General features: G+C 55.8%; 1 protein-coding gene across 1 annotated transcript in view; it reads left to right on the top strand.

The window, feature by feature from the left end:
* Window positions 1–15287, top strand: part of LOC307063034 (uncharacterized protein) — a gene marked incomplete at both ends in the record, with an annotated part of 141439 nt that overhangs the window by 99704 nt on the left and 26448 nt on the right. Inside the window, 10 exons of the mRNA XM_079719028.1 lie at window positions 785–1138; window positions 2229–2588; window positions 3821–4174; window positions 6153–6284; window positions 7169–7312; window positions 7406–7522; window positions 8971–9178; window positions 11765–11931; window positions 13360–13472; window positions 14526–14607. Coding sequence (XP_079575154.1) covers window positions 785–1138; window positions 2229–2588; window positions 3821–4174; window positions 6153–6284; window positions 7169–7312; window positions 7406–7522; window positions 8971–9178; window positions 11765–11931; window positions 13360–13472; window positions 14526–14607 — 2031 coding nt within the window. The remainder of the gene's footprint in view (window positions 1–784; window positions 1139–2228; window positions 2589–3820; window positions 4175–6152; window positions 6285–7168; window positions 7313–7405; window positions 7523–8970; window positions 9179–11764; window positions 11932–13359; window positions 13473–14525; window positions 14608–15287) is intronic.

Raw genomic sequence — 15287 nt, 5'->3', positions numbered from 1 at the left:
TACCTATGAGAAAGACTCAGGGCTGGGGCGCGAGGGTGACTTCTGCAAAGACTAACTGAGTGGGAGGGTTAGGACAAGAGCCATGAATGGACGGCCCTTCCCTCCGAGAGCCGTGGTCTGGAATTCCAGGAAAGGGCTGCAAATCGGGCTTTTCTTAGTCCTAGAGCAGGTCAGCAACATCCAGGCGGGAGAATCCGTGGGCTGTGCCCCGTGGGCGGCCACCCCGAGGTCCGTGGCTCCTCTGTGGCCTCCGTTTAGCTGTGGTGGGGGTGATACGTGCATTCACCCTGTCGTCAGTGGTGCTGTCCCCACCCAGGGTGGACAGATGAGCACTGGGTGACAGGAAAGGGCTGAGAGCAGCTCCTGGTTCTGTCACGGGCGTGCAGACACTCCAGGACCGCCAGGTACACTACTTAGAGATGCAGTGACTTCCATTCGAGGCGTTGAGGGACGTGTCCAGACCAGAGAGGTTGAGAGGCCCAAGGTTCCATTATGGAAAAGAGAGGAGGAAACGGGAGGGAGGACCCAGGGGCCTCGTGGGGAGCGGGGAGCGGGCATCAGGGGCCCTAAAGTGCTCTGAACGGTCGAATTTCTTGACTCCCTGGGAGGCCAGTTTCAGCTCTTCAGAGAGAAGTGCTTCACAGGAGCAATCACCTGTTAAGGGTGGGTGCTCCTGGGGAATGGGGGCTCCCTTGACCACCTGTGGACAGGCAGACGGTGGACATGCTTGGTGGGGTGTTGTAGGGACACCCACTCGGGCTCACCTTGCCTTTCTTGGTGGCAGAATCCAGCTGTGCTTATCTTGAATGGCTCCTTCCTGGTCCACACCTTTGGGGCCAGCCTCGCGGCTCAGGTATCTTCTGGGGACGCTTTCGCCCGGGCCCATGTCCACACAGCCTGCGGCCACCATGCCTGCCTGGACACCAGCCTCCAGCACACATGGCCTCCACTTCAGGCGCTGGGGGTGCCCCCCGACAACCACATCCGAGTGTCCGTGGGGGGAGATGAAGCCCCCAGGGCCCAGCTGGAGATGGCCCTGGGCCCGTGCACCCTGACTGCCCATGGGGACGTCAGGACAGAGGCCAACGCCACATGCAACTGGACCCTGGCCCTGGTGAATCACTGCCCCCTGCTGGAGGTAAGCCCCCACCCCACCGGTCAATGTAGGTTCCCACCTCCCCCCACAAGTTTTTTTTTTTTTTTGGCGGTATGCGGGCCTCTCACTGTTGTGGCCTCTCCCATTGCGGGGCATAGGCTCCAGACGCACAGGCTCAGCGGCCATGGCTTACGGGCCCAGCCGCTCCACGGCATGTGGGATCTTCCCGGACCGGGGCACGAACCCGTGTCTCCTGCATCGGCAGGCGGACTCTCAACCACTGCACCACCAGGGAAGCCCTCCCCCACAAGTTTTTAACCGCCTGCTGTATGCCCATCTCTGCACTCAGCATGAGAAACTTCAGTCTTTTTTTGCCGTTGTCACTTGACTTGGGGGACTCGTTGACTACAAAGTTTTGAGCCAAAAATGGGAGCAGAACTGAATTTTCTCCCCTTTTGCAAAGGGCCTTCCTGAGACACCGGTTCCCTTCCTTTCTGGGGCTCAAGTTGATTCTGTTCTCCCATCTCACTTCCCCCATTCCTGGGGTTAAGGCTCCGGGAGTAAGAATGAGGATAGAACGAAGCAGCAGCTGATATTCATCAGGCACGTGTGCTGAGTGCCCTCTGAGGCCCCTTAAATCCTCACCCCCTAGAGGACGGGGCTGCTTGTACCCCTCCTTTCATTCCCATCTTGGGTCCCTGCCCCCATGTGGGGTGCGTCCTGGGCCCCAGGGGAACGAGTTGCTTAAGGTGTCTGCCCTCCAGCCAGTGGACATTGATGTTAGTGATGTATTTCCAATAGCCGGTGCTTTCTGGGTGCCTGGCTCTGGGCTCACAAGTATTAACTTACTTACTTCTCCCAGCAACTTACGATGCTATACATCAACTCCCATTTTAGAGATGGGTAAGCTGAGGTTGCAGGTTGGAACAACCGAGTTAGTGGTGGAGCCAGAACTTGAGCCCCAACCTCTCCATGGGATGCCCTTGGTATCAGTCACCTTGCAGAGGGAGGTGCTCATAGAGTTCAGGCTGTGGGTCCACCGCTGCCCTCTTAGCACCCAGGCCCGTCTCCAGATCCCCCACCTTGGCTTCTGGAGCTGCCCCTAAATCTGACCACTTTCCCCATATTCCAGGCAACTGGAATCCCACAGGCCCTGCACTCCGAGGGCCACCTGAGCTGGGGACCCTGTGAATTCGACCTGGCCGCAGGCCTCCGCAGTGACCACGGAGACGCCCACCTGCAGCTGGCCCGTACCTGCGGGGCCCAGCCTTCTGCCCTGGGGCACCTGACCCACTCCCTGCCTCTTCTGGGTCGCCTGGGCCTGCCGCCCAGGAGCGCCGTCAGCCTGACTGCCCGGCCCGGCCCCCCCATCAGCCGTGGCTCCCTGGCCCTCCGGATGGGGCCGTGCCAGCTGCAGGGTGCACTGGAGCAGCAAGCTGAGAACCATAGCACATGGACACTGGCCACTGAGCCGGGCTGCCCGCTGCTGGAGGTATGTATGGCGGGCCAGAAAAGTGACTGGAGAGGCAGCTTCCAGAGCCCCTGTCAGCGTGAGGCCTGAGCCTGGCTGACACTCCCCTCCAGGGGCTTCCCAAGACCCCAGCTACTATTTCCCAAAAACCCTGTCGGATACTTGGTTCCTCTTATCTCTAATCCTGCATTCCCATTCGGCAGATGAGGAAATCGAGGCTGGGAGAGATTAGAGGCACGCTGTGAAACTAAAGGACCACAGATTCAGAATATAAATTCTGAATATAAATTCTTATAAAAGTCTGTCTTCTTAGTAAAATTCTGAGAGCAGGAAGGGAATGAGGGAAGCTGTCCTCAGCTGATAGTGGGGAACAGTCACATCTTGGTTGCATAACCTGTTAAAAACCATAGGCTGGGCTTTATCTGAGCTGAGAGATGGTCTGAGAATTGTCCTGTGATGTTTGGGGGAGGGGAATCCCTGACACTGGAGTCTGGGTCAGGAGACAGGACTGATGCCCTCATCTGAGTGAGACAGGTCACTCCCCTGTCTCCTGACGGAGCTTCCTGGGCACAGGGACAGGGTCTGGTCCACTCGGCATCCCTGAGCATAGGGCTGGGTGCCCACAGATGCTCTGTCAGTGTTAATCAGGTCAACACAGGATTGGGCCATGAGAGAGCAGAGCATCACGGGATAAAGCAGCCCTGCCCACTAGAACTTTCCATGATGACGGAAATGTTTCATTATTTGATATCCAGGACAGGAGCTGCCAGCCGTGTGTAGCTTAAAATGAGCTCACTAGTGCTACAGAAGAACCTGAATTCTTTCTTTTACTTAATTTTAATTTAAATTGAACGAGCCCCAGTCTGAAGCACAGACTGAAGACAGATCAGGTTCAGACCTTGGCTCTGCTACTTTACTAGCTATGTGACCCTGGATAATGACTTCGCCTCTTTGAGCTTCAGTTTTCCCATCTGTAATATGGGGGTATTAACTACCCATTTCAGAGCCATCAAATAGGGTGAAAAGAGAACATTCTTGTGAGTTCCTTAGCATGAGGCTGTGCATGTACTAAGTGTTCTATGATGGACAATTGTTGTGTATTATGATTGCTGTTGCAGTTTTGTTGTTACCGTAATGGGGGAGGGACACAAGTTGGTAGGCAGGGCTGGAGGGGTAAGAGGGTAGAAGTTGGAGAATCAGGGTCACTCCTGATGTGGGACCACCTTCCGACCCCGCTCTCTGTGGTCCTGCAGGGCCTGGGCCTCCCAGCAGGGATGCAGCTCAGCGGCTCCCTGCAGGCCTCAGGTAGGGAAGCAGAAGCTTCAGGGGTCCTTGCAGCGGCCGGCCAGACTGCCTCCCTGACCTTGGCGGTGGCCCTGCACCCATCCGAGGCCACACTTCGAGCGAAGATGAGGCACCTGCTGCCTTCACTGCACTCCATTCCCCCAGAGACCTCGCTGACCGTCCAGCTTGGGTGGGAGGCCGGGCACCAGCTGGGCCTGGAGCTGCATGCGGGGGCCTGTGAGCTTTGGGGCAGCGGCGAGCTGCAGCTGGACCCCTGGCTGCAATGGCGGGTGCTGTCCGAGAGCTCCTGCGAGGCCCTGCAGGTAGGTGTGCCAGGGGTGAGCGGGAGGGGTGGGCACCAGGGTCTCCAGGGGACAGGACAGGGGCCTCCTTTTTGACCACTGCCAAAACCAGAGAGATCGGGTGAACCCTGGAGGGATGGACTCCTCAGATACTTACTGAGGATCTCCTCTGTGCCCTGGACATACACCCATAAACAAAGCAGAGATGAATGCCTGCCTGGGGCAGACTGGCAACCCCCAGAATAAATCACTGCACTGTGGAGTGTATTACACAGTGGTGAGGGCTAAGGGGAGAGAGAAAGTGGGAAAGGAGGGCATAAAAAACGGGGCAGATGTTGCAATTTTATAGTCGGTCAAGATTGGCCCCAAAGACAGGATGACGTTTGAGCACAGACTTGAAGGAGAGGAGGGAGTAGCATTGTTTTGTGTCTGGGGAAAGGGTATTCTAAGTATGGCCAGTGCAAAGGCCCTGAGGCAGGGCTGGAGAGGGAAGGGCATTCTCTAGGACTGGGGTCAGCAAACCATCTCTATAAAAGTTCATATAGTAAATATCTTTGGCTTTGCAGGCCATTCAGCCGCTGTTGTAACTGCTCAGTGCCGCTGTTGTAACTGCTCACTGCTGCTATTGTAGTACAAAGCGCCATAGACAATATGCACTGTGTGGGCATGTCTGTGTTCCAATAAAGCTTTATTTACAACAGGCAGTGGGCTGGATGTGGCCTGTGGGCTGGATGTGGCCCATGGGCCATTGTTTGCTGACTCCTGTTTTATAAAAAGCCCATGGGGTGGGAGCACACTTGGTTTCAGGATCCATCACAGGGGACTGGATAGAAGTTGCATGTGGGTGTGAGAAAAAGAGGGGAGTGGATGGCGACTGTGCTTTTGTCGTACATGATGAGAGGTCTGGGGCTGCTGTTCCCCGAGTGGGGAGAATGGTGGATGGAGGAGGAGGGTTGGGGAAGTGGTGTCACCAACTCCAGGCCTATTTTGGATGTGTTAAATTTGACAGGGCTCTTAAACGCTCAAGTGGAGATGTTCGGGGCAGCTCTCGAGTCGGGAGGTCGGCTGTGGTCTGGACTGGAGGGTTCCACCTCGAGGTGGTCACATTTAAAGCCACAGAATGGCTGACATGGCTGTGGGGCGGGTGGAGACTAAGGGCTCAGGCTGCAGAGCTGGAGGGATGAGAAGGAAGTGGCCAAGGGTACCAAGAAGAATAGGCCAGGAGGAGGAGAAACCCCAAGGGAGAAGGCTGGGGAGGAAAGGATTCCAAGAGGAGGGAAGGGTTACCAGGGTCAAACGTCAGACAGGTAGAGAGTTGGGCAGCCGACCTGGGTGCTGGGAAGGCCACCTTTGAGGCCAGGAAGCGCCAGACTGAATGGCAATTCTGCCCCTTGTCTCTGGTGACCTTGAGCAAATCACTGTTCCTCCCTGGGCTTCAGTTTCATCATCATAAACGGGGTGCAAAGGCCTCCTCCACTCTCAGGATTAGATGAAACCACACTGCCGATGTGCTCTGGGATGTGCTTGCGGGAGCAGCCGAGAGAGATGCCCGCGTGGGCCAGCCTTGCAGCCTGCTTCCTGGACAGGCTCCCGTCTGCCTCTTGGGAGCAGGTGTTTGAGTTCTGTGCGCCTGGGAAGGAAGAGGGGATCGGGGAGGAGAGGTGGGGAGATGCACATTCGCAGCTGCCAGTGGTTGGAAGACTCTTGGCCAGTTGGTTTCACAGGATGTGATTCTCTTGGGTATAAAGATGCGATCCTCGTAGTTTGGGGAGGTGGAAGGGGGTGGGGAAAGCTCATTGAACAGTGCAGGGCTACCGATGTGGGGACCTTGGGCGCTCTGGGAACCTGATCAAAGTCACAAACCCTCTCCTGTAGAGACTCTCGTGGGCACATGCCCCATTTTGTGGTCAGTTCAAGGGGGATTATAAGACCCCTGATGCCCACTTGGGACCCCACCCTAGTTAAGAAGCCCTGCTTCCATCTCCTTAAACCCCTCCAGGCCCTGGGGGTCCCGGGTCGAGTGGATGGCTCCGGCTACATCATGGTGAACTCCATGGCCGTGGACGCCCAGGTGCTGGTCACCGTGGATGCCAACACACTACGGGGGCTGCTGGTCCTCAATACCACCGAGGTGAGGGTGTGGATGGGTGGGGTACCCAGGGTGGCCTGGGAAGGGGTGCTGAGGCCATGTGCTCCCGAGGCCCGAGGAGAAGCATTTGGATACCCGCTGAGCTCCAAAGAGGACCCTGGCAGGTGAGAGCATCAAGGTCCATGAGTAGAGGAATGAGGCTTCCAAGGAAAAGTCCCTCAGCTGCCCTTTCCCCTTCCTAACTCCCCAGGAACCACCACTCATACGATTTCTTTAATGTCATGTTCATGGAAGCACACAGCGTGCTCCCTTTTGCATCTGCCTTGTTTTGTTCGACATTATGTTTGTGAGATTCACCCATGCTGTGTTGGTTATCCTTTTTCACTGCGGTATAGTATTCCATGGTGTGCCTCTATCACAATTCATCTATCTATCCTATCCATTAACACTTGGACAGTGTCCAGTTTCTTATTGTATATTATTTTATTAATTAATCACATACATGATTTTATTTTATTTTAAAAATATTTTTATTGTGGTATAATGTGCATAACAGAATTTACCATCTTAACCGCTTTTTAGTACACAGTTCAGCGGTATTAAGTATGTTCACATTTTTGTGCAAACATCACCACCATCCATCTCCAGAACTCTTTTCATCTTGCAAAACTGAAACTCTATACCCACTAAACAATAACTCCTCATTTTCCCCTCCCCCGAGCTCTGTTAATTTCCTTCCCTTTTAAGACTGAATAGCATTGCATTGGGTGGATGGACCACATTTTGTTGATCCATTTATTCATCAGTGGACACTTGGGTTGCTTCCACCCTTTGGCTATTGTTACGAGTGCTGCTGTGAACACGGGTGTACAAATATCTCTTCATGATATCTCACACGAGTCTTGGTTTCTCTTTCTCTATTGTAGACCCAGCAGGAGGTGAACTTGCTGATCACACATAACCTGCTTCAGCCCTTGGCCCTCCCAGCCCAGGTCCTGCTGGACCTGACCACCGAGAGGCTCGGGCCCAGCTACAGACACACCCTGCGGGTTGGAGTGGATGGCAGACAGGTGGGGGCTCTGCTGGAGGGACCTTGGGGGGCTGGGGGCTGTGGGGATGGCCCAGCCCAATGGCCCCAGTCCCACGGTCATCCACCCTGACAGGTGTCTGAGGAGCTGACCTTCACTAGGTGGCCGGAGCACATCTCCCTAGACTTCACGTTGCAGCACAACATTCCCACACTGCAGACGCTGTGGGTGGAGGACAAGCTGGGCCTGCAGGTCAGCCTTGGCAAGTACCAGTGATAGTGGAAATCATTCATTCATTCAACAAAACTTTTTGGAAATACCTCGGAGACAAGGGGATGGTAGAACAAGGTTCAGACCTCCCTCTGAGCCTCAGTCTCCTCATCTGGAAATTGGGGATGCTAATACTCATTTTTCTTGCCCAGCCATGCCCCCCGGGGCTGTTACACATTCTCCTCCTCCAGAGATCCCCGCACCCCCAGCAGACCTGGTGTTTGTCCTCAGCCCTCTTTTTCCCTGTTTTCCACACACACTCCCTTCATGGGCTCATCCAGTCTCACACCAGTGCCATCTCTGCACTGCCATGTCCCCCATTTCTCCCTCCACTGAACCCCAGACCCGTAGTCCCACCTGCCTGCTGTATCTCCACTCAGATGCCTGGCAGGCACCTCCGACTTGACTGTTCCAAACCAGACAGGCCGACCCCCCCGACCTGCCCCTCCCCGTCTCAGCAAATGGCACCTCGTCCATCCTTCCAGTCGTGCAGTCAAACCCTTGAAGTCAACCTGGATTGACCAGCCTCCACCCAGGAGCCCCCCAGGAGTCACCTCATTAGCACAAAAGACTTTCCTATCACCCAGGAAATTCTACATCTTATTATTTCACACCCTTCCTAGCCTCTTCCTAGCTTTCTCTTTTCCATCATCTTCCCATTGTTTGACACGTGATGCCTTTGACCTTGTCCTGGTCTGTCTCCCACTGCTGGTGTTTAAGCTCCACGGGGTCAGACATTTCTGTCTGTCGTGTGCATGGCAGCGTCCCTAGGTTTAACAGGGCCCAGCATGTAGTAGGTGCTCAGTCAGCATCGTTGAGTGATGGAGTGACACTTCCCGCTTTATAGAGCGGGTGACATAAAGCAGTGAGGGGCCTCGCCACCTGTTGCCACGCACTGCGTGTTCGGCCAGTGATGGCTGCTGTGCTGTCGTGGCTTAAGTGATTAACTTATGTACATATGGTGGAGAGGTTGCGAACTCAAAGGCCTTTGAGGGCCAAGGTGTGTATTTTTAACTTTTTGAAAAAATGAAAAAAAAATTTTTGTTAACTTTTTTATTGTGGCAAAATATGTATTGACCATTTGGACTATTTTAAAGTGTACAATTTAGGGGCATTTAGTACATTCATAAATTTGTGCGACTGCTGTCTAATTCAGAACGTTTTCACCCCCCCAGATGTGAACCCCGTACCTGTTAGCAGTCACTCCTCAGCAGGCAGAGCCCCGCGCCACCAGCACAACAGCACATGTGTAGTTGGCCACGTGTGACCCAGTTGTTCCTCCAACCTGCTTCCTTGAAGGGGTCCTGGTTCTTCCAATCCCAGCAGCATGGGTGGTACAAAACCCCAGGGTTTGTGGGAGCTGGTGCCAGCTGGGCTGGGCAGACGCTGTCTGTGCAGGGTGGTCCAGCATCTCCTGGGTGTCATTCCAGGTCTCCGTGGACGTTCATGACAGTGACTCTGGCTTTGAGAATTCGGGACGCGTCTCGGCAGGGGCCACGTCTCTGAACTACTCCGTGAGCTGCCGTCACCGCGATGGGCGCCTGGAGCTTTCTGGCTGGAGTGAGCACGACAGCCAGGCCCTGTGGCAGGCGGGGTTCCCGGCGGAGGCCCGCATCAGCGCCGAGCTGCAGACACGCGGTAAGGCAGCCAGCCACTGCCCATGGGTGAGAGCTGGCTTCCCCCATGTTGGGGGACTGCCTGCCAGCCTCAGGCCCAGTTGACCCTGAGCTCCAGGACTAACCAGGACACCCTTGGCCTTGGAGCCTCACTCCTAAGGGAGCGTCTGTTCACTTCCCAGGGCTGCCAAAGCAAAGTACCATAAACTGGGTGGCTTAAAACAACAGAAGTTTATTCTCCCGCAGTTCTGGAGGCCGGAAGTCAGAAATCAGGTGTTGGCAGGGCCATGCTCCTTCCAAAGTCTTCAGGGGAAAATCCTTCCTTGCCTCTTCTAGCTCCTGGTGGCCCCAGGTGTTCCTGGGCTTGTGGCTGCATCACTGCAATCTCTGCCCCTGTGTCTCTGCCTCCTCTCTTTATGAGGATGCCGGTCATCGGATTAGGGCCCATCCTAATCTAGCACCTCATATTGGCTTGATCACCTCTTCAAAGACCCTATTTCCAAGTAAGGTCACGCTCACAGGTCAGGGACTTAGGACTTCAACATAATGTTTAGGGGAAAACAGTTTAATCCATATTGGAGGAGGAAGGGAAGATGACAGTGATAAGAGCCACCATTGATTGAGTGCTTACTGCATACATACCAGGCAAGTCCTCAATACACAGGAGCTAAGGGAATCTGCTCAACCATCCCATGCACACCAAGGGAAAGTGGAAGCCCCTAGTGGGGCCTTTGGGCCCTCAGGATCCACACTCTAACCTCTGTGACCTCTCTCCTGGCCCCTGCTCATTCCACTCCTTGCTATTCCTCCAACGCATGAGGCTTGCTCCTGCCTCGGGACCTTTGTACAGGCTGTTCCCTCGGCTTGGAATGCTCTTCCCTACAGTCACTCTCACCTCCTTTGGGTATTTCTCAAATGTTGTCTCCTCAGTGAAGCCTTGCCTGCTCCCCCTATTTATTTGCACCCCACCTCTCTCCAGCTCTCCCCATCCCTCTCCCTGGCTTTGTCATTCTAACATACTGTGTAACTTACTTTTTAAATATCTTTATTTCTCATTGCCTGTCTTCCACTCACCCCACACTAGAATGTACACTCCACAAGGACAGGGATGATCTTTGTTTGCAGAGTGACAGATAGTAGGTGTTCAATTAATCATCTGTTGAGTGACCGTGTGAACATATGAGAGAGGGGTTAGTAACACCATCCCCATTCTGCAGGGGAGGAACAGAGTACGGAGAGGTTGAGTCACTTGTTCCAGGCTACACAGCTGGTTAATGATGAATCCAGGCAGTATGACTCCAGAGCCGCCCTCTGACCCCTGTGTAGATTGCAGAGATCAGGATCCCTGTGTGTCCCCGAGTCCCTTGGGTCATCTTCTTCTGGTCTCAAACTCTTCCATCCTCGGCTCTCAGCATCCTGTGGGGTGAGCGGGGGCCTGGATCAGACAGGGGACTGTCTCAATGTGCACTGACCTCACAGATTGCTCTGAGGAAGGGTTTGTAGGGGTGGGGGGAAAGTAATGGGACAGTCGTCCCAGGGATAATTTCCACACTCCAGTTCCCTGGGCCCAGGAGGCCTGGTGTGCTGGCCTCCAGCCAGGGTGACCTCTCACCCCCCACCCACTACCGTCCCAGTCCCTCGGGGGGCGTTTTCTGCCTGGCATCAACATTCTTGGTGAGTTTCCACAATCTGGAACCTCCCCGGGCAAGAGGACTTGGTCCCCTTCACTGTGTGTCCCCTAGTCCCTCATGCCCCCCCACACACATAGTAGGTGCACGTGGTTGAACATTGCATAATGAAGGAAGGAAATGACCCCTTCCTGAGACCTACTATGTGCCCCACGCACAGGTGTTCGCAGATGTGGTATCTCAGTTGATCTTGGCAACGTCCCTCGAGGTGGGCGGGCTGTGCCCACTTTATAGGTGAGGAGATTGAGGCTCAGAGCTGCCGGGCTTGTCTGTGTCTGCCAGAGAGGGCCACCCACCCTGCTAGGCCCAAGTGGCAGGTGGTGGGGCTGGGCCAGATCCTGGACTCTCCTTTTCTGGAGAGTTTTTACCTGCTGCGAAGATGAGGGGCAGCCCAGCGGGAGGCAGGGGACTGGAAGAGATGCCCCTGTGGGGTGGGAGGGGACACAGACCCTCCAGCCTGGGCCAGGCAAGCTGCAGGTCAGTATTATTTGATATTGATTTGATATTTGATGAACCCTGAAGAGAAGCATCATTGGTTTGTTCATTCCCTCAACAAGTACCGGACACCTATGATGTGTCTGGCTGGGGCTGTGCTAAGTGCTGGGGTTATAGCAGGGAATGAAACAGACTAAAGGCCCTCCCACCCTGGAGCTGACCTTCTGGCAGGGGAGGGAGCAGGAAGCGCCGGGAGGGACTTTAGATGGGCAATCCTGGGAGGCTCCTCGGAGGAGTTGTCCTATCAGCAGCGACTCCAGTGAGAGAAGGAACTGGCCAGGCCTAGATTGGGGGACGCCTCGTGACAGATGATGTCACTGGGACTCAGAGAGGTGAAAGACTTGCCCAGGGTCAATCCCACTGGTATCCTCAGGAAGGGAGGTGAACCCCAGTCCCTAGCAGCCTTTGCCATTCTCTGCCTTTAGAGACCCAGACCCAGGCCCACGTGGTCCTCCGAGGTGGGGATGGTGGGATCAGCATGGACGTGGCAGCCCTGGTGGCCTGGCCGATGAACGGCCCCCTGGAGCTGGTGGTGAACGTCAGCCACACGGCGCCTGCTCTCCGGAGGCTGGGCCTGCCCTTTGCCAGCCAGGTGAGGAGTGGGGGCCCAGCCTGGGCAGGGGCAGGCTGCCTCCTAATTCTGTCGGCTCCCATCCTGTTCCCGGGAGCAGAGGACCACTGTGTGCACGACTGACCCAGATGCTCTTGCCTTGTGTCCCTCCAGCACTTTACAGTTTGTAAAGGCTTTATTAATAATAGTAATCATTGTAACCAGTGTCTACTGAGTGACCTCTATTCCCAGCTGGGGGGCTGGTGCGGACTGGCCCCCTGCATCTCTGTGTTCCAGTTCCTGATGCTGTGTCCTTTCCGCCCTTCCACTTTTTATTCAAAATCAAAGCTCAGCTTCCATTTGTAGAGTGCCTACTGCGTGCTCGGCACCATTCTATGGGTTTTATATGCATTGACTCATCTCCTGACACCCCAGCGAGATTCAGAGCGACACACTTGTTACGGAATGCCGTCTCCGGAGGTCAGTCCCAGCTCTGCCATTTGCTGGCTGTGTGGCCTTGGGCAAATTCCTTAGCCTCTCTGTGCCCTCCATCTCCTCATCTGTGAAATGGGGATAATAATTGTATGGATAATGTGGGGGTTATGAGGATGGAGCGAGGAATACCAGTAATGCACCTGGGACGGTGTGTTGCTGCAGCAGATGCTTTAGAAGCTTTTGCTGGTCTGGTGGTGGTGATGATGGTGGTAACTGTAATCATCATCATCATCTCTGGGTCACACATGAGCGCCTAGGTGACCTGCCCAAGGTCACATAACAAGTAGACATCAAAATAGGGACTCAGGCTTGGTACGGGGCCCTTCCCTGAGATGCTCCCCACCAACAAGCTCTGAGAAAGGAAATGTGCTGTGGCCCCACTGCATGGGGCAGTGTCCCAGCCACTGTCGTTTGGTGTGAACTCACCTTGCTTGGCGGGGCCCTCCCACTCCCCCACGAGTCACAGAGCGCATGCGTCAAAGCCTCTTTTCCAACCTCCTGTTTTGGATTATCCAGCAATCCCCCTGCCCCTCACTCCCCTCTGCCATGGGAGGAGTCCTGGAGGGCCAGAATGTCACTCTTGATGCAGAGGGTCTGCGTCACTGTAACCCACAACGGAGCAGCCCGAGCTCCCTTCTCCCCTGACGTCATCTCAATCCCCTTTTCCTGGCCTCGGGACCAGGTGATGGGAGACCCGTGGGGAGGTCATTCTTTGCCAACGTCAGGGGCGCAGGTCTGCACTGGGGGCCCACAGTAGGCAACCTGGGCTGCAGTGAGGGAGCCGGTCCAGGCCCTGCCCAAGGGTCCTCACCGTCCAAGAGGTTGTTAGATGGGGCCGGGCCTGATGGGCGTCTGCCACGCCGGGCTGGGGGGACAGGGACATGCTGGGGCTGTGGAGCATGGCCTGGCCTGTGAGGGTCCTCAGGCCCCTCCCCTCCCCACACCTCACAGCCTGCCCCCCCCACCCCTCTTCAGCTCATGTTCTGGGAGCTCTGGGCAGAGGAGGAGATGAGTTCTTCCCTGCAGCTGACCTGTGATTCTCAAGCCTGCCTGGTCTTCAACGTCCGTGGCCAGAACCGGGCGCTCAGGTGAGGGGTTCTCTACATTCTGGGGGCCCTGAGAGGAGAGGAATGAGTGAGGGAGACCACAGCTGAGCACTCCTGACCTACAGCCCCACTGCGCAGGTGTGACAAGGGAGGCTCAGAGAGGCCAAGTGACTTACCCAAGGTCACACAGCTGATAAAATATCTTTGACCTCTGGGGGCAGGCCATGGATGAGGAGTTCTTGGTCTCACAAACTAAATGCATCCCAGGCCTCGAGTACATATTAGTAACTATTATGGCTCTTCAATCCAGGGACCTACTGGGTGCTGAGGTTGGGGGTCTTACAGTCAGATGAAGTCAGGTGGCCACTGGTTCTCACCTGGGGGAGAGTGTGCCCACCCAGGACTGTCTGGCAATGTCTGGGGAAATGTCTGGTTGTTACGACTCAGCATGGGATGCTACTGGCTCCTAGTGGGCGGGGGGCAGAGGTGCTGCCAGACTCCTATAACGCACAGGTCAGCCCACGACAGTGAATCGTGTGGCCCAAGGTGTCAGCTGTGCTGAGGTTGAGACACCCTGGTGTAGAGGCACCACCAGGCCAGGGCAGCCCCCAGGGCTGGCAGCAATGGGGAGCCATGAACACCCCAGCCTGAAGAGGCAAGGAAGGGGTGCTGTGTGCACAGGGCTGCTGGGAGACAGCCTGGGTTTAAATCCCACAGTCCACTCTGCTGAGGCTCCGCTGGCCAAGCCCGAGGGGGCCCATCGGTGGGCCTCCAGAAGACGTGCCTTCCGGTACCACCCAGCCCCTGTGCTGAAGGGGAAACTGAGGGACTTGCCCAATGTCCCTGCCCAGGACCAAGCAGAGGCCAAGCTGGGATTCAAACTCAGGTCGCCTGGGGCAGGGTGCAGCCCCGACCATTACAACCCATGGCCCTCAGGCCTTGGGGCGTGTGAATAGCCCTTTATCGGCTCTTCTGCTGCTGTGTTCCTGAGTCTCCACCCCTCTGCTGGGGAGGTTGGCTTGGTCCTGACCCGGCCCTGGAGGCCCTGGACAGGGTGCCCTCAAGCCAGGCCTCTCACATCCTCTTTCTTTCCAGCAAAGAGCTGCGGCTCTCAGGCCGGCATCACCTCCCCATCCTCCTAGACTGCTGCCCCAGCAGAGCCTCAGCCTCAGCCAAGGTAACTGTGTCCCCGCCTCTCCTGAGCTCCTAACTGGTTCCAGATGCCCTGCCCGAGGCGGGTGTGGAGAGTGTTAACACATCCACATCTGTCTGCCGGCTGCACAGGCCCCCGTGGGCGACTCTCGGAAACCCCTGGCTCCAGCTTTCCCAAACAGGCCCAGGTTTACATTCCTGGGCTAGCCCCTGCGGCCCCCAGCCGGGCCCACGAGACCCTTAGGAGCCAGGGGAGGCTTTGCCCGCCTGGTGCCTGGCGCCGCCTCACCCTGCCTGGCACGCTCCCGGTCGCTGGATCAGATGACACGGCCTTTGAGCTGAGCCAGCATCACCTCCCAGGTGTCCCGTCTGCCTTCCCACAGGTCTTTGCATGTCTTCATGCCCTGTGTCCACAAATCCCATTTTTACCTGGAACCCCCAGCATCTCCTGCACTCACGCATCTGCCCTGTGTGTAGCATCTGGAGGTCCTGGGGGAAGACAGGAGGACCCATGAGACCCATGATTCCCCCTCCCTCCGTGCAGCTGCCATTGTTTATTTCTGTCTGCCCCTCTTCCCCAAATCAGGAGATCCTGGAGGGTGTGCCCAGCACCTGGCACAGGGCCCAGTACATAGTAGGTGCGCGTAGTGAATGAATGAAAGAAAGAAAGAATGAATGAATGACAGGATGTGTAAATGAGTGAGT

Source organism: Hyperoodon ampullatus, assembly GCF_949752795.1.
Source record: "Hyperoodon ampullatus genome assembly, chromosome: 14".
In the NCBI taxonomy this organism is placed as follows: domain Eukaryota; kingdom Metazoa; phylum Chordata; class Mammalia; order Artiodactyla; family Ziphiidae; genus Hyperoodon; species Hyperoodon ampullatus.
The sequence above is the reverse complement of the archived record's forward strand: the minus strand, read 5'-3'. Positions and strand labels throughout refer to the sequence as shown.